Source organism: Paroedura picta, chromosome 3 (assembly GCF_049243985.1).
Source record: "Paroedura picta isolate Pp20150507F chromosome 3, Ppicta_v3.0, whole genome shotgun sequence".
Taxonomy (NCBI): Eukaryota; Metazoa; Chordata; class Lepidosauria; order Squamata; family Gekkonidae; genus Paroedura; species Paroedura picta.
The window spans coordinates 156,519,539-156,546,820 of NC_135371.1; the positions used below are offsets into that span (position 1 = coordinate 156,519,539).

At 44.9% G+C, this 27,282-nt stretch overlaps 1 protein-coding gene across 1 annotated transcript; it reads left to right on the plus strand.

Annotated features, from left to right (window-relative positions):
- The first annotated feature begins 11,056 nt into the window (after positions 1 to 11,056).
- Positions 11,057 to 27,020, plus strand: LOC143833271 (keratin, type II cytoskeletal 4-like). Its single transcript, XM_077328882.1, has 9 exons — positions 11,057 to 11,733; positions 14,216 to 14,430; positions 16,367 to 16,427; positions 18,982 to 19,077; positions 20,961 to 21,125; positions 22,173 to 22,298; positions 22,771 to 22,991; positions 23,947 to 23,981; positions 26,627 to 27,020. The coding sequence occupies exons 1-9, from the start codon at positions 11,254 to 11,256 to the stop codon at positions 26,830 to 26,832; spliced, it is 1,605 nt and encodes a 534-aa protein (XP_077184997.1). The 5' UTR covers positions 11,057 to 11,253; the 3' UTR covers positions 26,833 to 27,020.
- The last annotated feature ends 262 nt before the right edge of the window (positions 27,021 to 27,282 follow it).

Genomic DNA, 27,282 nt, shown 5'->3' on the forward strand with positions numbered 1-27,282 from the left:
TCCTGAGGAGGTCCTAGGCTGGCTGGGTTTGTCATCCATTCCTAAAATCCCCTTTCTTGTATCTAAAATGAAACCCTTTGTTCACATAACCTCCCGGCTGGATTACTGCAACACATGCTAAGCGGGGCTGCCTTTGCAGAGAACTCAGAAACTACAAAATTGTTTAGAAACCATACAATAATATATATTGGTACACTAAAACATCTCAGTGAATATACCAGTAATAACAGCAAGCTGAGACCTAACACATTTTGATCATATTGATCTTCATCAGAGGTTGATACACAGATACACACAGTTGCATATAACCAGTTTTTTTTTTTTTTTTTACAATTTTCAACAGGGGCTTTAAAAAACCCGTCTTTGGTCTGTTAAGGGTGGTTTTGGTCCTGCAGAACCTTCAACTGGCAAATATTTCTTATTCCTCCTCTGAGTATTAGAGATATTCTTTTATGTCTTCAAAACAGCTCTAATAATAAATTGTTTCTGTTTTTCTATGTATGGTCGTATCCCTAACCTTTTTGGTTCTTGCCTATTTCCCAGGGTGGGCTTTGTTTTCCTTTAATGTTATTTGTTAACCCAGAAATGACAACTGGTTCAGAATGTGGAAACCTGACTGTTGTCAAGGGGTTTGTTGCTGGAAAATGTGTCACCTATTTTGAAACAGCTTCATTGGCTATTAGCGATCTATGAGCCTCTCAAGCCATATTTCCCTTATTAGCTAGATTGCTACTGCTGAAACATTAATAAAATTCAAGCAAACCTGGTATCTTGTAGGCTCCTGATGACCTTGCTATCTTAGTCAATTGCCAGGAGCAGGATTCTTTTATTAGGCTTACAGAACTGTATTGCCACAAAGAGCAGCATTAGGAAAACTCCTTGTGAAGCTTTATAGTGCACATAAATAGGCTTATAAATGCAATGACTCCTCATCGCCCCCGTGTAACCAAGCCCATCTTTTGGAGCAGATAAAAGGGCTGAGCTTCAAGACTTGAATCCAGAGGTTGACTTTCCTGGCATCTGCCTTCTCCTAGACTACCTAGTGCCTTTCGCCATTGATGACCTGCTAAGATGTTTCTCCAAGTTGGCAGTAAACCTCTGGGAGGCAGGAGACTTCAGCTCAAAGACGGTGGCTTGCTTTAGAGCTAGTGGAATCGGCAAAGGAAGATGTTTAAGTTCTACTTTAAGGGGTGACGGGAGTCTCTGTCACCTGTAAGAAGGTTGTAGAAGCAGCTAGCATATAAGTGGGAGCTTGTTCAAAGAATTTTGTGGCTTTGGAGGAGAACTTTGGTGGAGAATTTGGTGGCTCTTTTGGTGGAGGAAATGGAGACAGATCTGTTGGAAAATCTATTAGCAGCCCTGGAATTCAGCTCATCCAAATATATGTAGCCTTTCTCCAGCAGCTCCATGTGGATCTAGATTGACATTTGAAACAAGTGCATCATCAAGAAAAGGAACAGATCCAGCATCTCAACAACTAATGCATATCCTTCGTAGACAAGGTGAGATGTCAGGACAGGAAGTCATGCTGCCTGCATATTTATTTCAATTTCATTTTGTACTGCATGCTTAAGTGGATAAATGTCTAAAGGACTTAAGAGCAATTTAGGTATGTACAATTTGTGTACTTCCTTTTTATTAAACCATGCTCAAAGAGGTTTCTCACAGAGATCACTGCTGCATGAAACTAAAATATGGAATCAACCATAATGGTTTCTAGATAATTTCCATTTTCAATATCTTCTTCAGTGGTTGAGTTCTCCAATATAAGATTGTTGTAACAACAGTGAAAGATCAATGCGGAAAAATCCTACAATATTTCTTTATAATAGTGTTTTAATATCAATGCGCCATTGCCTCAAAGGTATTGGGGAATGTTAGTCAAAGACCATTTCCCCATTTCCTCATGTAATAGGGAATTAAGTTGTGGAATTAATTGCCCAAAGGTACTGTCACACTTCAAAGATTCGTAATTTTCTGTCCTTGAGGTGAAAATTCTGCTGAAGGGATTGGCCATTGACTTTATCAGGAAAAATCCCAGCATGTCTCCCCTTACCTCCAGCAAGAAAGATCATGGGCACAGAGGCATCCAGCTTCACTTAGCCTTGGCGGGGCTCACAAAAGCAGCATCAAAGTGCCCAGCTTCTCTCAGGCTGATCTGAACTCTGTGTGGCCAGTGAAGAGGAACAATGGTGCCCCATGCTGACCGGGACCTGACACAGCCAGCAAAGAGGAGGTAGGGTAGCATTTATCTTGCCCTATACCTTGTGCAGCTGGCAAGAGAAGAATGGGCACAGTGTACTGGCTTTATTCCATCCCAGTTTGGGCACAGTGCAGCTGGCAAAGAGGAGTACAACAGTCCTTCCTTCCTTCCTTCCTTCCTTCCTTCCTTCCTTCCTTCCTTCCTTCCTTCCTTCCTTCCTTCCTTCCTTCCTTCCTTCCTTCCCAGCTGGATTTTTAGACTGTATCAGCGAGGGGTGTGTGTGTGGTCATGGGAGGAGACCAGGCCCTTTTCTAGAACCATTCTGATGCCCCAACCCCTCCCAGGAAAACCATATGTGTGTGCTTGGGGGGAGGTGTCCCAAACAGGCAGCAGGTGTAGGAATCTCACCAAAGTTGCAAATTGAAGAACAGCATACAGAATACAAAAAGCACATGGTGTACAGTTTGTTGTTCTCTCGTTAATGTGCATGACCTGCTGAAAGAACCCTCCTAGCTAAACCAAGGGCTAATTTTTTTAGAAATGAGCGATATTGGTCAAATAGCCCAATAATCATAAGTTTGATCTTGTATTTATTTGAATTTGAATTCCAATTAAGTGAATTTAAATTAGGAACCAGGCTATTTTAAAAGTTTGCTTCTGGCATGCTGGAGACCATCTGCTTTTGTGCCACTTGCTCTGTGATCCCCCTCCCCCCCCCAAAAAAATGCAGGCCAAACAAAGGTTGTTTTAAGAAACAAAAATGATGAGAAACATCTTGCGTTCTTTTATTCATTTTTATTTATTTATATTTATATTTATATTTATATTTATATTTATATTTATATTTATATTTATATTTATATTTATATTTATATTTATATTTACAGGAAACAGGAAACAGGAAACAGGAAACAGGAAACAGGAAACAGGAAACAGGAAACAGGAAAAAGATACAGATATGGTAACAACATGTGCTAAGAGCAATAACATTATAACAACAATAACCTTAACATGAAAACTATAATAACATTAGCTCAAAACTAAAACTCCCCTACATTTCTCTCTCTCTCTGCATAAAGGTATGAAGATGGAATCAAAAGCCACATAGATGCGGGGGGCCAGCTTATTCTACTGAAGAAGGTCCAAGATGAAGCTTCCTTTATACTTCCTAAGATGGAAGAATGAGGTTCTTTCCAGTTTCCTTCCTGTAAAGCACATGGAGAGATGAAGGTGAATAAAAGGTAGATTTGGATTAAAAATATTTATTGAATAGCATGGGCAAGATCAAGGTTGGGCCAATTTTCACTAGCGATCAGGCTGATTTTTTTTGTAATTCACTCCTTTAAATGCAAGAATCCCTGGGATCCAGGCTCATATTCTTGGTTTCTTAGGCACCGATTATGCACAGGAGGGACAAGCCAGCCCAGCCTGGGGGATTCGGGTTGTGCAAATCCCCCGATGCACAACATCACCGTCAGCCTGGCCCCCTCCTCTCCCTGGCCCGCTTTACGGCCTCCAGTGCCAAGTTATTGGCAAACCTTATGCCAATGGATCCACGTGTATAAAACAGGGTCTGCCTTATTCATGTCTAAATTGCCTGTATAAGGAACTGCAGATGCCAAAGGGATGCCTAGATATGGGGAAAGGTTCTGACTCTCTTTTTCTCTCCCCCCCCCATTCTATATTTTAGTTTCCCTGATTATGCTCACGTTTGATACTTATGCATTCCTGCAAGAAAAGCACCTGGCTTTGGCAGTCAATTATAAAATTGCTCCAAGAAAGATATCCAAAAATAGCACATCATAGCATAATTTATAATAAATCTGAAATATAACAGGTTACAACTGCAACTGAAACAGATTTGCAATAAGCCAGGCTTTCTCAACTTCTTTACCATTGAGAAACATTATTCAGACTTCAAGAAACCCCAGAAGTAGCACTGTGGTGTAGAACAGTGGTCCCCAACCACCGGGCCGCGGCTCACCCCCGCCCTCCCCCCCGCAGTGAGAAACTTCCCAGGCTGCAAGCAAATCGGCCACAAAAGCGGCCTATTAGCTTGCGGCCAGGCAACCTTCTTTTTGCAGGAGGGGGGGGGAGAAGGAAGTGTGGCTGCTGGCGCAAACGCGCATGCGTGGCAGATCCGTGCATGCGTGCTTGCGCCATGCACCGCAATTTCATGCATGTGTGCATGTATGGCAGGTCCATGCATACGCAAACCTGCTACACATGCAGCAAGCGCATGGGCTGCTGCGCATGCGCATGGGCCCGGATCACCCTCCCCCACCAGTCCGCAGCCTGAAAAAGGTTGTGGACCACTGGTGTAGAATATGGTTGGGAAGCACGGCTGTGGACACGCCCACCCAGGCTCCTCCCCTTCCCACCCCTCCAGAGCCATCTCCATCTCCTCCTCATGCCACTGCAACCGTAAACACCAATTATCTCAAAAGTGGTTTCATAGAAGACACCTACAAACCTTTGCTTGCACATGGTTTGTAGGTGTCTTCTATGACACCACTTTTGAGAAAATTGGTATTTACTGTTTTCTAATGTACTCCAGGGTCTTTTAGAATTTTTGTGAGGTCTTTGCTACTGAGGAAAACACTTTGAAAGCGGTTGTTACTGGATGGCACTTTGTTGAACACTAAAAATAATTTAGAAATAAGGGGACCCCCCCCCCAGCAAAAAACCCATCAGTTGAATGCTTTACTTTTATTGTTCTCTATTCATCCCCTGTTCAGGATTCTTTGTGATTTCTGTATCTTTTCTGAACAAGCTACTTGATTGCTTTTTGTATCCACCAGTGGAGCCAAGTTCATGATTAGATATTTTGATGCACCTGTAGACCATTAGAATCAAAGAATCATAGAATAATAAAGTTGGAAGGGACATCCTGAGTCATCAACCTCGTTATAGGGTTATGGTTCATGCATTTGATTCACATTTTGTTTGATGATCTACTTGCACCTTGTATGGGCCCTGACTCTCAGATAATTGTCTGCGGCACCCTGGCAGCCTTGAGGGTATGCCTGGAATGTGGGCTGTCATCACATTTAGGGTCACTAGTCCCCCATGCTTTCCTGATTTGTAGCTGTGTGGAACAAGAGGATCACAAGTTCCGGAGGCAGCAGTTTTGACAGGAAAACAGCAAGTTGCAGAGGAAGAGTTCCTGCCAGAGGAGGAACAACAGAGAGTTATGGAACCAGCAGCAGAGGAAGCAAATCCAGTTCTTCTCCCAGTTCAAGCTCTGGTTCCAGCAGCAGCAAAAGGTCCAGCACTTCGGCAGGAGAGTCTCCACTAGCAAATACAGAAGTAGTTGCATGAAGAAATATATCCACACATATGCCAAGATGCTATTCAACAGCCTGCAGTCTCACGCATGCCCAGTGGCCTGAGGATCAGCAGCTGCTGTCATTTCCCTGTCTCAGCCACAGCAACCAAACTAGGCTCACCAGGTGGCAATCTGGAGTTGTGATTCCTCTTGAATCGTTCTTTACAGGGAAGGTGTTTCATCCTCCTTAATTGTTCGAGTTGCATTCTAAATAAACTGAAGATACATTGAATAGCATAGCTTTGTTGTATGTCTTGGACAGAAAGCGTATAAAGGAAACTGCAATGCACTCATTGGAAAAAGTAAGAGGTCATGATTCTTTTTGTGTTAGTTCTCAGGAATGCATCAGGGCTTTCATCAAGTCTACTTTGAGAATGTGAAAACAGCCATTGTCTTGATCTGCTATTAAATGGCAGCTATTAACAAAAGGCTAGCTTATGCAAAAGAAGAGTGCTCCTATGATTTTTTTTAAAAGTTGGGTTGATTTTCTAGGATAGTCAATATCATCTTCACCTGCATTACGTTCAGTTCTCAGACTGCACATGAATAAGAAGTCCCGTATGAAAATAAGAAATCCTGTATGAGAATCTATGTGAAAGAGGGCTACTCTGAAAAAATACTTGTAGTGCATCAACTGGATCACTAGAAGAGCAGTTGAAGGAGGAAGATTAACAATGGTATAGCTAAGAACGTAAGAAGAGCCCTTCTGGATCAGACCAAAGGTCCTTCAAGTCCAGCATCCTTCTCACATAGTGGTCAACCAGCTGCCCCAGAGGGCTATCAATCAGCCTGAAGACTTCCCTGATGTGGCCTCCTAGCACTGATGTCCAGAGGTTTACTGCCTCTGAATGCGGAGGATCCCTTTAGTCACTATGGCTTATAGCCCTAGATCCATGAATCTGTATAATCCTGTTTCAAGTTCTCTGTGCCTGTGGCCATCAATACATCCTCTGGCAGTGAATCCCACATCATAAGCTATGGAGTTGACTTGTCTGTTAGTGTCCATAGGATATGGCCTAGGGCACTAGAGCTATGCCACTAATGCCAAAAGAGGCTCACCATAGATGCACATGGCCTGCCTCCCCCAACACCAGGGTTGGTTACTGGGCAGGGAAGAAATAAAAGAGAGAAAGTGAAGTAGGGGGTGGGGGAGCGGAGAGGAGAGGAGGGCCACCTCCAGTCTATTTGGAGTCTTTGGCATGAGCCTGCCCAGTGATTCGACAATGAAGGAATAAAAGGTGCAGGGGAGGCTCTTGGGATTGGAGGCAGGCAGAAGAGGCATGCATGGCCCTGTCTAACTTGGAGACATCACTCATCCCGTGGTATAACATATGTCTAGTGGTTGTGGTGGAGCTCTGCAAGAGAAGGCCTCCTGGTGCCAGCTGCATGTGTGGAAGGCTAGGAGGAGCATGGAAGGCAAGCAGCATGGGTGGGTGGGTGGGTGCCCTCCCTGTGAAGATCTTTCTGCCCCCAAGCCCAAACAGGGTCTTCAACTGCTCAAAAGCAAAAAGGAGCACAACAACACAAAGAGATGCATCACGGATACACAAGGGCCAGATGGGTGTAGTAGTGGTTAAGAGAGGTGGCCTCTAATCTGGAGAACCGGTTTGATTCCCCGCTCCTCCACATGCATCTTGCTGGATGACTTTGGGCCAGTCCCAGTTCTCTCAGAACGGTCTCAGCCCCACTTACCTCCCAGGGTGTCTGTTGTGGGGAGAGGAAGAGAAGGCGACTGCAAGCTGCTACAAAATCCTAGTTCTTCTTCTTCCTTTTCTCTTCTTCCCCTTGCACCATAGAACAGAAACGCCAAATGAAACCTGTTCCCTAAACTAGTGGGCAGCAGAACTAGCAGGGGGAAGACAAGGGGGTGTTCAGAAACAGGCTCCCCCAGGGACCTTGCTTGCCCTCTTCTACAACTATCAGTTCACCCAGGCACGGAACTGGCCTAAGTTCATTGAGGATTTTGAATGCTTCATTATGGAAGGACTGAGAAAAGATGCGGCAATGGTAAGGAAACGATACACGTTCTGCAGCATCCAGAGAATGATGCCTTGGTGGCCTTCTCACTTTCCTCTCCAATGAACTGGGGTGGGGTGCTGAAGTCATAGTTCACGAGGAGCCCTAAAAACCCTTGGGCTGGCCCTGCTTAGCTACATGAAAGGCGCTGTCAGCTCATTTAGTGGATTTATGGACACTCTAGGGTGTTTAGCCAGCAGACAAATACAATAACCCACCTAAGAGCTATATATATATTAGAGAACAACGCAGACCTGTACTTCTGGCTCAAGGGCCTGTGACGAAAGGGAGAGGCAGCTCCAGAAAAACTCTTGTAACAGACAGGACAGCCTTCACTGTGTCAATGATCTCATCTTGGCAGAGTTTGAAGATGCAGAGAGGGCAAAGCACCAGGCTGCTTAAAGAATAAAATAGTTTTATTTATGAATAGTTTTATTTATGTATAGGGATAGAGAAAGACCAAACTATCTAGCTGCACTCACTCTTCTGCTCAGCTGCTGTTCTGGAGGCAAGCAGGGAGGAAGTGTGCTCAAACAAGCAGGAAGGCTCCTGCTGAGCCAATCAGGACACTGGAGGAGATAAATTGAAAATCATCAAGGAGTTCCTATCCTATGCTAAATATATGTCTCCTTCGATGCTCCCTGTGGGACACTCTTTATATTCTGTCAATATTTTTCAACCCTGAACAGGAAGACTCTTTTGGTGCAATCCTAAACAGAGTTAAACACTTCTAAGCCCATTGGTTTCAATAGAGCTCAAAGGCTGTAAGAAGCAAATTGTGCTAGTCTTTTTGGAAATCTACAAGCATACTGGTCCTCTTAAGGTGGGTGAGGTGAGCTTAATGGAAAAAATAGGACACCGTTTATCTAGGGTCATTGCGCACAGCGTTAATGTTGCTGAAGTCTTACCACTATGTAACGCTATTTTTTTAATGTTACACACGACATCATACACAATCTGCAACTCTCCTGCAACACTTCCGCAGAAATCACTTCGCTGTCACGCTTTTCAGGGAATCCACAAAAGGGGGATTTTTAAAAAAACTTTAAGAGCATGTAAACGATTAAGCGCCAGCTCCTACGCCAGCGAAAAAGGACTTTCTGATACATGGAATGAACAAATATGCGTTGCTACAGGTGTTTTCGGGTTTTTAAAAAACAGTTTTTAAGGGAAAGCACGAACACAACTGTTAATTGGCTGTTCTGTTTGATTGACGGCCTGGAGCAGGAGGAAGCGTGGAAAAATATTGCCTCCTTTGTTGCAATTTTGGTGGGACCGGAAACTTGTGCATTACGGGAACAACGCTAGTGGGAGAGCCTTTTTTTCTATAGAAATGACTGTGTGCATTACCGAGACCTGCCGCTATTGATTGCAGCGCTTTTCAATGGCGCTCAGATTTAGCAACATTGCCCGTTGTACGGAATTGCCCCATGTTTCCACCCCTCCCCTTCCCCTGGGCCCTAATAAGGCTGGACTTACTGGCCTGACATCCCACTTGCTGCGAAAGAGTCCAACTGCACAATCACTATGATTCAGATCAAGTTTATACATGGTCTCTAGGGTTTGCCATGCATCCCTTACCCTCTCCAGAAACATTAAGACCATAAAAAGAGCCGAGTGCATTAGGCCAATAGTCCATCTAGTCCAGTGTCTTGTCTCACGCAATGGCCAACCAGTTACTCTGGAGGGCCAACAACAGGACATAGAGGATGAGGCCTTCCACAGATGTGGCCTGACTCTGAGAGGCTTAGTGCCCCTGAATGTGGAGGTTCCCCTCAGTCACCATGGCTAGGACCCATTGATAGACTTATGTTCCATGAATCTGGTCCCCTTTTAAAGCTGCTTATTCCTGTGGCCATCACCACATCCTCTGGCAGTGCATTCCACATCTTAATTACTCTCTGTGTAAAGTAATATTACCCTGTGGAGGGGCAGCTGCCAGGAGCTGAGGCTTCTATTGCTGCCAATACCCCCCTCCCCACTCATTTGCTAGCACTCCACCACCCATGTTCCGTGTTGCGCGCACTTCCTGGTGTCACCAAGGGTTATTTATTATTTATCATATGAAGGGTCATGTAGCCAGGATATCCTAGTATTGTCTGGCAGCCAGGCAAAAGATTTTTGGAGGTGGTTTGCCATTGCCTGCCTCTATGTCATGACCCAAGTGTTCCTTGGAGGTTTCCCATCCAAATACTAGACAGGGTTGATCCTGCTTAGCTTCCAAGATTTGACAAGACTGGGCTTGTCTAAGCTATCCAGGTCAGGGCACCACTGAGGGAAGAGCTGCAGGAAGCAGTGGGAGAGCAGACAAGGGAAGTACTGAATAGTGGGTTCAATAAGGTGCAGAGTTGCTCATGTGCGAAAACATCAGCTCTCTATTGATCACATTCAACTGAACTAAAACAAAAGCTCGCCACCTAGACTTATATACGGTTCAGCAGTTCCCACCAAAGCCTGTGATTGGCCCTAAAGGGAGCCCCCTGATTGGACAATTATGACAACCAATAGAAGCTGGATCCTGTGAACTAGCTGGTGCTAGTCTTAGGACCCAAGCTCTCAATTTCTGATGACCCAATACACAACAGGAAGGACATGCAAGTGGGTGAAAGGGAAGAAGGGCATGAGTGCCTGGTAGTGGACAGGGAGGGAACCCTAGAAACATTTTGCTCAGTTTCCTCCACCAATGCCTGGAGCCAGGAGTTACCCACATGGAAATGTAAGTGGTTGATTTTGCTTTGATGGGCTTGCTGTAGGGTTGCCAGGTCCTTCCTGCCCCCCCCCCCAGTGGAAGGGTAGAGTTGCCCAATCAAGGATGGAAAACTCCTGGAGATTTAGAGGTGGTACCTGGGAAGGTGAAGAACCTCAGTGGGGTATATTGCCACATAGTCCACCCTCCAAAACAGCCATTTTATTCATGTGAGCTGCTCTCCATAGTCTGGAGATAATCTGTAATTCTGGGGGATCCCCAGGTCCCACCTGGGGGCAGGCCTCTTTAGCTTGCTGGTGATGTGGCATCAATGGCAATTTTGACAAAGGAAGGTCCCAGCCTCCACCTTATCTGCCAGGTAAGTACACAATTTTTAGAAGATGGGCCAACTTTTAGAGGCCCATTTTTGGTAGCCTGCAAGACCTATTATCAGAGAGCAAGATACAGTAAACTTCTTTGCCTAGAAATTGACATTCTAGAAAGGAGGAGTCAACCTGCGCCAACTGTCAACCGCTCCCATAAATTACCAGCAAGAGGTTTACACAACAGCACAAAATAATAAAAATAAGCCAAGAAAAGAAGAAAAGAAGCAAAGTTTCTCAAAACGTGATGGTTGACATTTGAATTCCTGCGTCAGCCATGATTGACAAATAGGATAAATGAGGGCCGTCAAGAGGCAGAGACTCATCTGTTAATTATACAGAGGTAGATTCTTGGAGTCGAAATGCTTGCCAGGTGCTAACAATGAACATTTGGGAATCCCAATGAATGTCATTTTTTCGCATTTCGTCTGAGTGAGCTAGGTGTGAGCACATTATTTAGTGGGCTCCAGAGAAGGTTGGGCTGACGTCTGGCCAACCAAGCCTGCAAATAGTTCAGATTTCTGTCGTTTCACTTGTCCAACTGAAAATTATATAAAGGACAACCAGATCCTGAAAGACTCTTCAGGAGAGACCTTGTGCTGCTCACCTGTCCTTTGGCTTCACTCTTCATGCTACCATGAGCCGGCAGGTCAATGCCAAGCCTTTGGGAGGAGGAAGGAGATTCAGCGCCATTTCGGCTATAGCTTTCGGAGGGTCTAGGAGCACAACATTCCTTCCGAGCCGTAGGGGCGTGGGAGGAGCAAGCGGAACCTGTGGCTTTGGCAGCAGAAGCCTTTACAATTTCGGAGGGACGAAAAGTATTTCCCAGAGTGTGTTTCCAGGAAGCACCCGACATGGAGGAGGATTTGGCGGCAGTAGTGGGTTTTGCTATAGTGGTTTTGCTGGCGGTGGGTTTATCAATGGCAATTTTGGCAACGGAAGAAATAGTCCCAGCTTTCTTTGTGGTCCACCGGGTGGAATCCATGCAGTGACTGTTAACCACAGCCTCCTGGCACCGTTTAATGTGGAAATTGATCCTGAGATCCGGAAAGTGCGGAAAACAGAAAGGGAGCAAATCAAGAACCTCAATGACAAGTTTGCCTCCTTTATCGACAAGGTGAGATGTCTAATTGCCGTTACTGTTGTTTTCTGTTACTACATTGCAAAGATCAAGTCCCCTCATGGCCCAGTAGATCTTGGAGACAGTATTTTGCTACCTTCCATCATTCAATGCTCTAGGATGCTTTTTAAGTTGTCCTACCTATAATTGAAGCGCCTCTTGTGGCGCGGAGTGGTAAGGCAGCAGACATGTAGTCTGAAAGCTCTGCCCATGAGGCTGGGAGTTCAATCCCAGCAGCCAACTCAAGGTTGACTCAGCCTTCCATCCTTCCGAGGTCGGTAAAATGAGTACCCAGCTTGCTGGGGGTAAACGGTAATGACTGGGGAAGACACTGGCAAACCACCCTGTATTGAGTCTGCCATGAAAACGCTAGAGGGTCTGCCATGAAAACGCTAGAGGTCAGACATGACTCGGTGCTTGCACAGGGGATACCTTTACCTTTACCTCTATTGAATAACCTACCTTATTCTTGACATCCCTAGTTATGCCCCAAACCTAAGGATGCCAGCTTCCAAGTGGGATTTGAGGATCCACTGGAATTAAAACTCCTCTCAGGACTACAGAGATCAGTTTCCCTGGAGAAAATGGATGCTTTAAGTTTAGAGGGTTGACTCTGTGGCATTTGGCCAACTGAGGTCCCTGTCCTCCCAGATTCCATTCCCAAATTAGGGAGTAAACATCACTGAACTCAGTTATGGACATCAAATTGGTTGCATATGGAATTGCATGGTTGTGTGTGCATTCCATGTTCATCAGCACCATTTTGGAGAAGTCTCACCCCTGCAAGTCAATCAAGGGCACATTGTACAGTTGGTTGACTCAGGAGGTATTTTTCTCTCCTGACTTTTTCTTCACAAAGTTAATGTTTTCATTGTTCATTTGCTTGTGATGCAGGCTTGCTCCCACCAAAGTTAAACACTTTTATATTTCATTGAAATCAATGACACTGTGTACATACTCAGTTTCAGTGGGGTTAGATTGGAGTATTCTGCAGAAGGTTGCTCAGACAAACAAATTTGGCTAGATCATCATGCCCAGATACATCAGGCATGATTCATATGCCACTTACAGCAGACTTTCTCAACCAGGGTTTCATGAAACCCTGGTGTTTCTTGACAGCCCTGGAAGCGTTTCCCGAATGGGTGGCAGTTAATTAATTTTGTATATATTTTTAAAATTTGTTAAACATTTATTGGGTGATATGACCATACATAGTCATGTCAACTCCTCTTCTCTCCCCAAAAGGCCAATGATGGACCTGGAGGGGGTGGGAAGGGGAAGGGCCCCAAGTGGCTATGTACACACCTATGCTTCCTAACCATATTCTGCACAACTGCACGACTTCTGGGGTTTCTCAAAGCCTGAAGGATATTTCAAGGGTTTCTCAATAGTAAAAAAAAGTTAAGAAAGGCTGGCTTAAAGTGTCACAGTGGGGGCAGTACATAAAATAAATGAATTAAATAAATAAACAAACAAAAGCTCCCAGTTTTTACACTTTAAATCTATTATTATGGCACTTCATTATAAAACAATAGAGGTAAAATATACCCAATAAACCCATTTTCTAACCACAACTAGAAAGTTATAACATTTCTCATAATAAATAGACCATGGGGGAAACTCAGAAAACCCAACTATTCTGTTAATGTACTCAGTCTGACAAGAATTGTACTATTTCAGAGTTCCACCAGGGTTACCAAATGTACACTTTCAACAAAAAGTAGTCAATCCAGATATCAAGGCTGATCTAGAAGGAGTACAAAAATGGTCACAAGTGAAATTAGCCCCACGTGCTAAACATAGTTAGGGGTATGTAGCCAATCTAGCCACATTCTTGGTTCACGAACTGAACTTGCTATGATGGAGATGCAAGTTTACTGGATCATCTACCCTGGACTCAACTGTATTAGTATAATATATATATCCCCCACCCACCCTTTTCTTATTTTCTTTTCCATGCCTTTCCTGTTTTCCCTTATTAGGAGATGCAGCTAAAAGTAGTTAAGTGACTACATCATTTTGGTTAGGAATTTAATTATTATGACAGGCTGTTGCCAGCCCAAACTACTTCAGAGGGTTGCTATGAGGACCAAACTGAAGACAGAAGAATGACATAAGCCACTTTAGGTCCCTTACTGAGGACACAGGCTCCGAATGAATAAGTAAATTAAATACGTGGTAGAGAACTTAGACACAATTACCTTTTATCAATAAGATTTTGTTTTTCAAAGGGGACTTGCTCCACAAAATGAAATTTTTAAGACAAACGCTGAAATTTTCAGACAATGAAAGGAAAAGTGTGTCAAATTATGTTGCGGTTGGCTTCCAAGCTTTTCCGGAATGGCTTTGAATGATAACATGGCCTCCTTATCTAGGGTCCAGCTTTTGTGTTGTTGATAGTCTGGTCTCTGAAGGATGCTTGCAAAGAACTCATCATAAAAGTTGGCTGACTAATTTTTTTTAAAAAATGGTTCCTCAGGTTCGATTCCTCGAGCAGCAGAATAAAGTCCTGGAGACCAAATGGAACCTCTTGCAACAGCACCCTATCTCCCAAATGAAGAACAGCACTGAACCTTTCTTTGAGGTCTACATCAACAACATCCAGAAGCACCTGGACTCACTACACAGTGAAAAGGGAAGGCTGAGTTCTGAGCTGAAGAACATGCAGGACTTAGTGGAAGATTTTAAGTGCAGGTAAGGGGGGGAGGGCCAGATCAACCATGCTCTTCTGTCCCTTTTAGTAATGCCATATCAGGTTTCAGCAAAGTGCTGGAGCATAATTATTAACAAAGTTTAAAGGCCCATGCCTGGAGACTTTGGCGGTGGAGCTGGGAGTGGGTGGGATTTGGGGTGGGCAGGTCCTCAGTGTACTATAATGCTGGAGTCCCTCCTCCAAAGCAGCCATTTTCTTCAAGGGAACTGATCTCTGTTGCCTGGAGATGAGCTATAATTCCAGGGGATCCCCAAGTCCAGCCTGGGGACTGGCCACCACTATGTACATTCAGACCCTCCAGCATTTCACAATGGAAAATAATATGCTTTTGTGTATTGTAATTCACTTTCTTCTCACATTACTGCCTGAGCACTTTCCTCTCCTTTCACCTTCTGTATACTGTGTTTGTTTATGTAGCAACAGGCTCTCTTTCTCTCCTTCAGAAGTCTAACATTTTGACAGATTGGGAGGGAGTTCCATATTACAAGTGCTGCCAATAAAAAAAAATCCATATTCTTAGCAGAAGATCAAGTCACTGAAAATTATGGCGGCATTTGAAATGACGTTCTTGATAGGTTGTGTAAGTTCATGAGAGTAGCGGAGATAAGAGAGGAGACACTCTGTAAGGTCTGTTTAGAGCAAACTGAACTTAGTTAAGAAACAAATGGATAACCAGAAAGGCTGGATTTTGATGAAGAAAGGCCCTAGGCGATTCCATTTGTGAGCCCTCCCCCCAATCCCTGCCCATCTGCACAATTAAAAGAGGATGGAAGAGTCAAGAGTTTTATGGCAGAATGGGCCACCTGCCCAGCTGATAGCCCACCTGTGGGCCCTGTTCCAGCCTTCCCCTTCAGTCCTTTGGTGGGGCCTATCTCCCCTTCTTTGTTGCTGCCAACATCAACTACTAACATGACGGTTAAAAATCCCATCCCTCCCCCATTATCGAAGAGGTGAAGAGGAAAGGATGGGGGGAATAGCGTACACTCTGACTCCTGGGGGGGAGCGATGTCCGTGATTCGCTGACCCTGGCCTCAACCATAGACCTGGTGGAAGAGCTCCATTTTACAGGCCCTGCGGAAAGCTGACAAATCCCGCAGGGAAAATCTGGCCCTGATTACCAGGGGTGGGGGGACGGGGAACTGAGCATTATGTGAGTTTCTGAGTCAGCTCCTGGTTATGATGGCTTTCACATAGCCTATGTAATCCATTTTACCTTTTCTCAGCCTGGAGAAAAGGAGGTTGAGAGGGGACATGATAGCCCTCATTAAGTATTTGAAAGGTTGTCATTTGGAGGAGGGCAGGATGCTGTTTCTGTTGGCTGCAGAGGAAAGGACACACAGTAATGCGTTTAAACTACAAGTACAACGATATAAGCTAGATGTTAGGAAAAGAATTTTCACAGTCAGAGTAGTTCAGCAGTGGAATAGGCTGCCTAAGGAGGTGGTGAGCTCCCCCTCACTGGCAGTCTTCAAGCAAAGGTTGGATGCACACTTTTCTTGGATGCTTTAGGATGCTTTGGGCTGATCCTGCGTTGAGCAGGGGGTTGGACTAGAGCTGAAATATCCGCCTTATATGTGCCCATCCACCCACAAGCATTTTGACAGTTCTTACCTGAGCAGTGTTCTTACCTTCACCCAATCAGTTACTGACCTCAGGCTATTCGTCAGAAAATCATACTGCACCTGAAGCACACAACAAGGGAAAACAGAACTGTGTGTTATCTTACATATCTCGTCTGCTAGTTCTAGAAAATGGCACAGGTTGGGTTTAATGTGGTTCCAAGAGGGAAATGTGGTGGAACAGCTATTGGGAATATGCCACCTGTGTCATTCGTTTTACGAGACACTTTGCACGGAATAATAGTCACAATGGAGTGCATTTTAACTCCCCTCCCCCTCGTCTTTTTTGTCTTAACAGGTATGAAGAAGAAATTAACAAACGTACAACGGCTGAGAATGAGTTTGTACTGCTGAAAAAGGTAAGTAAGTCATGATGCAGGCTCCAACCAATTGCGGCAGCTGTAAATGAAAAGTGGAGGGGTGAATTTTTGAGTCCAGGGTCTAAGGATGACACAATCTCCTCAAAATGACCCCCTAGACTGGTCTGTGGCCTGCTTGCAAACTGGAATAATCACAGCAGAAACGTTGACAAAGCTATGTTCAAATGGTTCGGCCATGACTGTGGAAAAGAGAGGATTGTACATTCACAGTGCTGCTACCACTTCCCATCTGCTGTTCACTACATTATTTATATCAAACAAAAGCAACTTTCCACAGTTAGCGACACTGGAGAGCTTTCTCCCTGTGTCCTTTGCAGTGTGACTTTGATATGGCGAAATGATTCTGAATACATTTATGAAGAACTTGCAGTGCTTCATGGGAATTGTAGTCCCCTCCCCAGTCTGCTATAAACATGTTTCCAGAATTTCTTTGACGAGCAAATGACGTGCCTCAGGGCTGAGTGACATGGTTTATTTCAGTGACCCAATATTTTTTTCCAGGAAATGCAGGCAAATTGTCCTGAATTGAAAGGGACCTGCATATTGTTGCACTGCCTCACAGGAAGCGCAGTCATTTTGGAAGCACTTCCTTAGGCGACCATGTGATCTTTTTCCCTGTACCACAATGATGAGCTACTCTGATTGGCTGAGAAAACCCCATATGAAGCCACATGAAGGAAAACCTCCCGAAATAGCTAATGTGCAGGCATGAAGCTGCTTAGTACGTTTGAATCTGAGCAAAAACATTCAGCCAACAGAATGAGGGGCTGATCTGGCATGTAGAGATTGACGGGGACAGCCGAATCTTGCTGGGAAAAGAGCTTTGGCACCAGGAGCCAAGAAGGCTATTATTTGGGATGCCACTCATGAAGCCTCAGACAGCTGGGACATGTAAAGCTGGCCCTCTGAAGGTGACTGGAAGGGGACAGCTAGGTTCATTAGGGAGAAGGCAGTCATTAAGGTATGTTCATCCCAAGTCATATAGGATTTTAATGGTAAATGCCAGCACATTGCATTGGGCCCAGGAGCACACTGGGAGGCCCTGGAGATGGAAGAAGATTGAAGCGGTATTGCCTCTATGACCCACTCAAGTTAACATTCTGGTCTCAGCATTCTGTACCAATGTATGTTGAATATGGATGGCCATTACAGTCATGTTAACCCTCACTGCATCTCTGGTTTCCCCTTTCAAATTCAGCTTGGGGAAAGCAAAGGGGAAAACTGATTCAGTGCTTTCCCTCTCCGTTATGGGGACTTGGGTTGGGGACAGTGAAGGTGAATGAGCAAGGCTTCCCTGCAGATTTTGGGTCTGCTGAGAAAGGATGTCTGCTTGCAGCAATCTAGCGAATCACAATTGCGGATTGAGGAGCCAGGTCCTGGTACAAGCTCAGATACTTCCACATACATAGCACTCCCTGTTGCTGGAATTCTGCTTGGGCTTATGCTACCTCCCCAGAGTTGTGACTGGGCAGGGGAGAGCTGGTGGTGGATGGCCTATTTGGTGCCCCTCCAAGGCTGGCACCCTAGGCAATAACTGTGTGCCCCGTAATTAGGTCTTATGCACCATCAGCACAAGATATTGGTGGAAGCCCACTTTATTTACATTGCTCCTTTTCCTCAACCTGGAAACCACTGTTTCTGAGAGAAAAGGGTGATATATTTTTAGTGATTTCCCCTGCCTAATCCAGGGGTAGACCTGGACCTTTTCCACATAAGGAGACACAGTCTCACTTTGGATTTCATTTAGATGCTGTGAATCGACTCTAGGCTTTCTGCAGGGCTTTCCTCTCCTCATTTCCCAGACTAAAATTCACCATATGCTTTCCACATCAGAGTCAGATGGAGGCAGCCTCCCATGATTCTTTGCTCCCTTCCCCTTTCCCACATTTTCACAAAATGTTGCCTGCTTGCGCCTTTCATTTTGTTATGTCCCTTACTTCCACCATTCTTCACCCTTGATTGCCTCCCCTCCAAAATATACTGGGAGTGTTTTTTTTTTAAACTGTGGGTTATTGAGTTACAACGCTGTTGCAGTGAAATGTGGAAGACTGGTGCCATGCTTTTTATTGCTAGAAACAGCGTTGTAACATGATAACCCCCCTTTAAATAAAAAAGGCTCATGTGAGGAGATGATGAGGAAAGGGGAATGCACAATGACTTAAAATGGTGGGTGTATGCATTTTTCCATTGGGCAGCCCTGAATTAGATTCTGCTTTGACTGATGAAATTGCTGTAATTGGGAATTTCCAAAACACACGGTAAGTCAGAGGGCAATTTGGATATGCGCTTGGAAAGCTGGATTTTAATGTATCAATGGACAGAAAACCCAGCCCTTTAAAAATGGAAATCTGAACGATCTCACTAGTGTGGAAACTATCTTGATGGAGGCCTTAATGGACTGGGTGTGGCTCGTGGGCAAGGATTTGGTGGCTCTCAAAGATTAAAATGTATGCTGGATCTTTTTGAAAATTTAAAGCTATTGCTTGTATTGGACAATTTCCAAAACTCTATTGTCCATTTGCATTTCTTTCAGGATGTGGACGCTGCCTATATAAACAAAGTGGAGCTGGAAGCCAGGGTAACTTCTCTCACTGATGAACACAACTTCCTGAGACGCCTCTACGATGTGGTGAGAAAACTTTTCTTGAAGTCCATTTGGAAGTGCACTGTGTTCTTTCCAAAAATCACCTTAACTTTTAAAAACTCTCACTCACACTTCAAAGCAAAAAGTAGCTGTAGGCATAGTATTTCACTTGCAAAGTTACTGGCACGGTAAAGTTGGATACCATCCACCAGCATGTATTTGCTCATCCTTCAATTACCCAAACTTTAAGACTGGGCCTTAAATGTGCCTTTAGTTGAATTCCAAAAGGTGGAAGACATTTATTGTTTAAGTGGAGGAGCAGTGATTTACTGGTATAAGAGCAGCTCAGTGGTAGAGCATCTCTTTTGCTTCCAGAAGGTCCAATTACTAGCATCTCCAGTTAAAAGACCTTGACCTGGATGGCCCAGACTAGTCCACTCTTGTCAGATCAGAGTTGGTCATGGTTAATACTTATGATAAGGTGACCAGATTGCCCCACTTTTGGAGGGACATCTGAGGGTACCTGGCAAATTGTACTTACCGTACATACTCGCATATAAGCCGAGGCGCTTAATTTCACCAAAAAATCTGGGCAAACTTATTGACTCACATATAAGCCGAGGTTGGGAAATGCAGCAGGCTACTGGTAAATTTACAGTGTGGCCTAAGTGCTTTATCCATGCTCAATCATCAAAGGCTTTCCCATCCAGCCTCCCTCCCAACAAATACAGAAAAGTCAAGAGGATGAATAGATGCTGGTTTTTGTACCCCACTTTTCACTAACCAAAGGAGTCTCAAAGCAGCTTACAATTGTCTTCCCTTCCTCTCTTGATGCCAGATATCCTGAGAGAGCACTGACAGAACTGCTCTGTGAGAACAGCTCTGACAGAGGAACCAAATAGTGCCCCCCAGGCCAGCAAACCAGAGCAGAACAATAGTACCCAAAGTTGGCAACCTACTACAACAAGTACAACAGCTACCAAACTGGGGGCCACAATGCCCCCCAGAACAAAACACTGAAAGAAAGAACTGTAAAAATCAACTTTTAAAAGAAACACAACCCCAAGAAGAAAAGGCAAACAATGCTGCCCCTCAGATAAAAGAAGAAACACTAAAAAAACAGTAAATCCCAAAGCACCCCCAAAACCTACCCCAACCCCCAGAAGCCAAAAGAATAGTTTGCAAGAAATGATTAGGAAAAGAAGGGGGAAAATATCAGAATCCCTCTGTCAAACCACTGATGTCCTACAAGCTGCCAGAGTAAGCTTTCAAGATCTTTGCAGAAGGCAATGACTAGCTGGAAGCAATTAGCTCACTTGTAAAGAGCTTAGTTTTTAAGATCTTTGCAGAAGGCAAAGGTTAACTGGAAGCCTCTAGCTCACTTGCAAAGAGCTCAGGTTGCAGATGCAATGCTGTGATTGGCTGGCTTGGGGCAGGCTGTTAATCAATTACCCGCCTATAAGAGGTCAAGCAGTGATAATGTGGCACTGACACTTGAACTACTATGCCGTTACCTCAAGATCACACTGACTTTTCTCTTCCTCCTGATGTAGTGTTCTTTTGCCAGCCAGAGGGCAAGCAATAGCAAACCACCTCTGAATGTCTCTTACTTTGAAAACTCTTTGGGGTCAGTTGCAAGTTGAAAGCATTTTTCTCTACTACCCAGTTAGAAGGATCATCTAGTACAGGGGTAGTCAAACTGCGGCCCTCCAGAAGTCCATGGACTACAATTCCCAGAAGCCCCTGCCAGCAAATGCTGGCAGGGGCTTCTGGGAATTGTAGTCTATGGACATCTGGAGGGCCGCAGTTTGACTACCCCTGATCTAGTAGATGATACGAATGACTTTAAGACCTTGGAGAGCTGCTACCAGTCACGATAAAAAAAAACTTTATATGCATTCGTTCATATGCATCTCTGTGGCTTCCAGGAGCTGGACAATATGCAAGGACAGATAAGTGATACCAGCATCATCCTTTCCATGGATAACAATCGGGACTTGGATCTGGATAGCATCATTGCAGAAGTGAAAGCTCAATATGAAGAGATGGCAAGTAGGAGCCGAGCTGAGGTTGATGCTATGTATCAGAATAAGGTATGTGCTCCTGGCCTGGACCTGAAACTCAGACTTCTAACTATTTCTTCATATTGGCCCATGTTCAGTCTGGACAGGTGGAATTTGGATGCAGAATGGACCACAGCAGGAGATATTGTCCAAGAGCTGCCATTTACTTCAGGGGAATTGATCTCTGTCAGCTGGAGATCAGTTACAATTCCAGGAGATCTCCAGGCCTCACCTAGATATTGGCAGCACTATTCCTTCTCAAAGGAACTTCATGCTCCATTTATAAAATGGTCCATAGCAAAAACGTTCTTCACATCAGGCTCCCTTGAGAAGTGGACTTCTGATGTCGAGTAGCAAAAAGACCAGTTATAAGATATTTCTTTGATCAAAATGGCTCTCATAGACCATTTATGCACTGGAGGTTTCATGCCGGGCTGCAGGCTGGAGTTTTAGTCGTGGCAGGTTGCCCCACCTCTTCCTGCATCCACATGGGGGAGCATTTGGCCTGGTGCACCTCATCCGCCCCCGATCTGTGCTCCTGACGGGGGTGGGGCAGTGAATTTCCCAATGCATAAACGGTCATATTGATAATCTGTAGTGGTGTTTGTTGAATGCTCTGTTGGGTCCAATCTATTCAGTCTGTAAGGCAAATCATGACTTAGGCTAACAGCACACTGTAGACATTTCCATTTGTGTGGTGTTTGCAACTGTCACACAGGCTCCCTCTGTGTGTCGTGTAGAACTCTGGGCATTGGATGGTCAAGAGACAAGGCTGCCTGTCTCCGCCTTTTGCCTGAAATCCACTCTATGGAATCAGATCCTGATCCTGCATTGAGCAGGGGGTTGGGCTAGATGGCCTATATGGCCCCTTCCAACTCTATGAATCTGTGATTCTGTGAATCCCTTAATGTGGTTCCTTCCTTCCCCGGCATCCATCCTCCACAAGCTCCACACCTAAATCTCCAGGATTTTCCCAAGCCGAAGTTGGCAACCCTTCCAGCGGCTGTATTTGCCCACTGATTTAACCTGAGGCTAAGCAGTTATTGACTACTGTTTTAATATCTTGGCACGTACCAGTTTCGGGAACTGCAACTCACAGCTGGAGAGCATGATGAAGCCTTGAAGAATTCCAAGGTGGAGATTTCTGAGCTGAACAGGCTCATCCACAGACTGAGAGGAGAAACTGAAAATGTAAAGAAACAGGTAATTTTTTCACTGCCTAAGTCAGGCTTTCTCAACCAAATAATGTGGCAGTCTCTGCCTTTGGGATTCCATATACTGGCTGCAGAATAATTTAAGCAGCATAGGAGAAAAATTAGCAAACAAACACCCTGTGAGATAGGTGAGGCGGAGAGAGCCCTGATATCACTGCCCGGTCAGAACAGCTTTATCAGTGCTGTGGTGAGCCCAAGGTCACCCAGCTGGCTGTATGTGGGGGAGCAGGGAATCAAACATAGCTCACCAGATTAGAAGTCCGCACTCCTAACCACTACACCAAGCAGTGGTTGCCCTGTTTACCTTCTAAGATAAGACAAGATAAGGCTAGCCTAATAGTTAAAGTCATGAAAAATGAGTCCTTCCTCTCTCTTGATGAAGCAGTCCATCTGTAGCCTTCACTGTCTTACAGTATATAATCCATATACGCTGATTACTGTTCTTTGCACTTTCCCCACAGTGTGTTCATCTTCAGTCAGCCGTTGCTGAGACTGAAGACCGTGGAGAGACCGCCATCAAGGATGCAAAGGGAAAACTGATGGATCTGGAGAATGCCACCCAGAAATCCAAGGAAGAACTGGCTCGACTCCTGCGTGATTACCAGGAACTCCTGAATGTTAAAATAGCCCTGGACATTGAGATTGCCACCTACAGGACACTCCTGGAAGGGGAGGAATTCAGGTGGGTAAGATGATGGAGCAAATGGTTCAGGGATGATTATGAAATCCAGACAAACTGCATTATGCAATCAGAGTCCTCCCTCCACTCTCGTACTGTTGACTGTTGGGGTTCCCAAACTTCAGCTGGTGGCTGGAGATCTCCCAGACTTACCACTGATCTTTAGGCTATAGAGCAGGGGTAGTCAACCTGTGGTCCTCCAGATGTCCATAGACTACAATTTCCATGAGCCCCTGCCAGCAAATACTGGCAAGGGCTCATGGGAATTGTAGTCCATGGACATCTGGAGGGCCACAGGTTGACTACCCCTGATATAGAGGACAATTTCCCTGGAGAAAATGGCTGATTTTCACAATGAGTCATCGAGAGTGTATGCTAGAGGGAAAATCCTCAGAAATATACCGCCATCAGTGGAAAGAACTCAAGACTAGAATCTGGAATCTAGTATTTTGTCCTTTCCATGTATTAGTACTTCCATAAATTAACGATAACTATTTCACTAGCACATATCAAGGGATAGGTTACTCCGTACTCCAACAACAATTCTGTTCAGGAGCCCTGAATGATTAACTTCCCCCCATTATAACACCTGAGAGAGCAGGCCCTCGCCTAAGGCTGCTCAGGTGAGTTTGACACTTCCCGGCTCAGAGCTCACACTCTTAATCCCGACGCAACATCTTCTCTTGGTTACTTCTCTTCACTTGCTGAGTCTTGTAAGATCTTGCTGTAACGACACCTTGAGATATCATAAATATGTTCAGGGGCCCTACTGAGCATGTACAGACAACACAACAGTGCAATGAACAACTGACTGTGCACTTAGCAATTAACCGTGCTATCCTAAAATGAGTTGCATCCTTCTAGATGCCCACTAACGCCTGCTTAGGATAGTTTGCCTAATTTTAAGGTAGCCAAAGGAGATACGTTGTTTTGCTCACTTTGCTCTTTTGCCCAACAGGATGTCTGGAGAATGCACCAGTGCTGTAAATATATGTAAGTCACGGAAGAATTTGGTTCTGGTATTTGGGGGTGTGCACTAATGGCATCTTCCTGAAGTCCATGCATAGAAAAGGGACTGTGGGGTATCAATCATGATAAAAAGAATCTTGATTCTGGGCTGCTAGGTTACCAAGATGCAAGTAGACACTCATGCCACCGCATCTAAACTGGCATTTTATGCTTGGCATGTCAAGGCTTAACGTGCTTTAAACACACCCAGACATGTTCTTGATTCTCTGTTTTGGCAGCGCTGTAGCTGCAGGGGAGGTACGGACACTCAGGTGCCCTTTGGTGGTCACCATCCAAGAGGCCGTTGGAATCTGCCTCCCTCCCCTCTCTTCTCCCCCAAATCCTTGAGATTAATACACTGGGCCTGGCCTTTGCATCCAGTACCTCTAATGCGTGCCAAAGCATATGGTTAAGATGTGCACAACGGAGGCTATACTTTGTGACTCTCTCCATCTTCTGGACCCATGATTTAGATCAAGGTCAAATATCCAGAAAATACTAGAACCACGATTCTATAATGGCTGCCAAAGTTTGCGTGGCCCTTATCCAACTGCTTTTTGTTCAATGCGACCAAATTTATTTATTTATTTATTTATTTATTTATTTATTTATTTATTTATTTATTTATTTATTTATTTATTCATTCATTCATTCATTCATTCATTCATTCATTCTTATGTTGATCTGATGGGCGTACAGTTCTTCACATGCACACCAATGCCTGCTTCTTCACACTGTTGCTTCTTGTATGTGTAAAGTGTAAAGTGCTGTCAATTGTCAAGGCAAGAGATTAATAGAGGTGGTATGCCATGACCTGCCTCTATGGCAGGTAGGGCCAAACTGTGATTCTCCAGAAGTCCATGGACTACAATTTCCATAAGCCCCTCATAGGACTCTGGAGAGCCACAGTTTGGTCATTCCTGGGTGGAGTCACCCTGGACTTCCTTGGTGGTCTTTCATCAAGGGCTGACCCTGTTTAGCTTCTGAGATTCAACAAGACGAGGCTAGCTTGGGCCATCTGGTCTTTGGCATATACCACACTGTGAGCTTTGGTTTCAAACCACAGTCATGTGCCATTTTTCAGAACCTGTACTCAAAATGTTTTTCCTAATTGGCTCATAGGACTTTTACTCTGATGTGCTGCACAAGTGCCATGCATAGAACTCAGTTTCTGGGTAAATGGGGTCCTGACTTGGATGAGGACAAAAGTCTGTAGGAAAAGGGGACATGCTTTCCCCTTTTCTATTGATCCAAAACAGCCCCACAGGGGTGTTATTTGTTGCATTTGGAAAACCTACATGTACTTCATCATAGCTCATGGAGTCTCAGACTGTTACCACATGGGAGGTGTCCTGCTGCGCTGCCGCCTGGCTTCTGGCACAGGGCAGGTCACCCTGGCTCTTTCTGGTACCACATGGGAGAACATTTGGCCCCCTGCATCCCATCCGCCCCAGATTTGCACTCCCACACGAGGCAGCTGAGGCGGTGAGATTCCGCCACGCTGCAGGGCAGTGTGAACCTTTAAAAAAAAGTAAGAATGTGTGATTGCGTAACCATGCAATACCACATTGTTAAAAATAAAAAGAAATGCCTCAAGCAGCTCTGTCATTCTACACCGCACTGCAGAGCCGCCTGGGGCATGTTCATTATTTTGAAAAAGGGTGGGGAAAAGCCAGGCCAGGACGGCTTCATTTCGCCCCTTCGGGATGCCTTAGGCCTGAGTCAAAAAGTAAATGTGGATTTATCTGTGTTCCCTTGCCATGGACTAACTGAGGGGCTGAGTTGTACCAGGTCTGGGCCCTCCCCAGATCTGCAATGATATCATCAGGAAACAAGACTTTGGCCCTATTCTAAACAAGAAGTGGGTTGAATCCCTCATGTGGCCCAGTGGGGAAAATAGTACTCCCAGGGCTATTGTATACAGCAGCCATTCTCAACTTTTTAACCCTTGAAATACCCCTGAAACATTCTTCAGGTGTAATCGTGTAGAACAGGGGTAGTCAACCTGTGGTCCTCCAGATGTTCGTGGACTACAATTCCCATGAGCCCCCTGCCAGCAAACGCTGGCAGGGGCTCATGGGAATGGTAGTCCATGAACATCTGGAGGACCACAGGTTGACTACCCCTGGTGTAGAATATGGCTAGGAAGCATAGCTGCGTACACTCAGGGCCCCTCCTGCGTACACTCAGGGCCCTTCCTCCACTCAGGGCCCCTCCTCTTCCCATCCCCATCAGGTCCATCATTGGCCATTTGGGGAGGGCAGGTCAACATGACCATACATGGTCATATCACCCAATACATGTTTGCCAAATTATATATGTATATATATAAATATCAACTCCCACCCATTCAGAAACTCTTTCAGGGCTATCAAGAAACCCCAGGATTTCACAAAACCCTGACTGAGAAAGCCTGCTCTAAATAAATATTGGTAAAACAGATTTCCACCAATTAAGAGAGTGTTCCTTGCCTTCCCCCTCTTGGTGCAGCCAAAGATGTTCTTCGTGGGGGACAGAGGACTCCCAGGAATAACTCGAGGGGGATGTTGGAGGACCCTCCTTTGTGTGGGTTTTTCTCTCAAATAAGAGTAATCATTTTTTTGGTGGCTTTCTTTGCCTGTTCTTTCCAGCTGTAGTCAGCAACAACCATCCCACAGGTGGAGGTGGCCCAGGCTACGGAGGAGTAGTCGGAGGAGGCGGTTCCAGTTCTGGAAGTGGCCGGGGCATTGTGGGATATGGTTCTGGAGGAGGCACAGGAGGAGGAGGAGGCGGTGGTTGCTCTTCCGGCCTGAAAATCATAACAACTTCTACAAGCAAAAGGACAACCATAAGATGACTCTCCCTGAAGGGCCAGGTTGACCATTTAAAAAGCTCTAGGTCTTCTCGAGACAAAATGTGTGCTGTGGAGTAGCTTGTCCACTGGGTGCAAAAACTCTTCTTTAAATGGCTTTGGGAAAAGAAAAAAAAACAACCCCCTGCTTTGTAGTAAGCAATTTGTATCAAATAAAATGCATTTTCATGGAACTAACTATAGCTCTTGTTTATAAGAAATGATCAGCTTAATGTAATAGTTTACCACAAACCTATTAGTATGACCCTTGAGAATTCTAGGTTTTTTTTTTTTTAAACCCTCTGGTAGGTATTTCTAGCAAACCGTCCACAGAACTACAACTCCCAGGGTGCTTTGGAAGAAGGGGATACTTGTTGCCTATAAACTGGTGACAGAATATGCAGCCAAATTCGTTTTCATATGCATTGTAGTGTTGTGGGGTGGGCCCGCATGCTG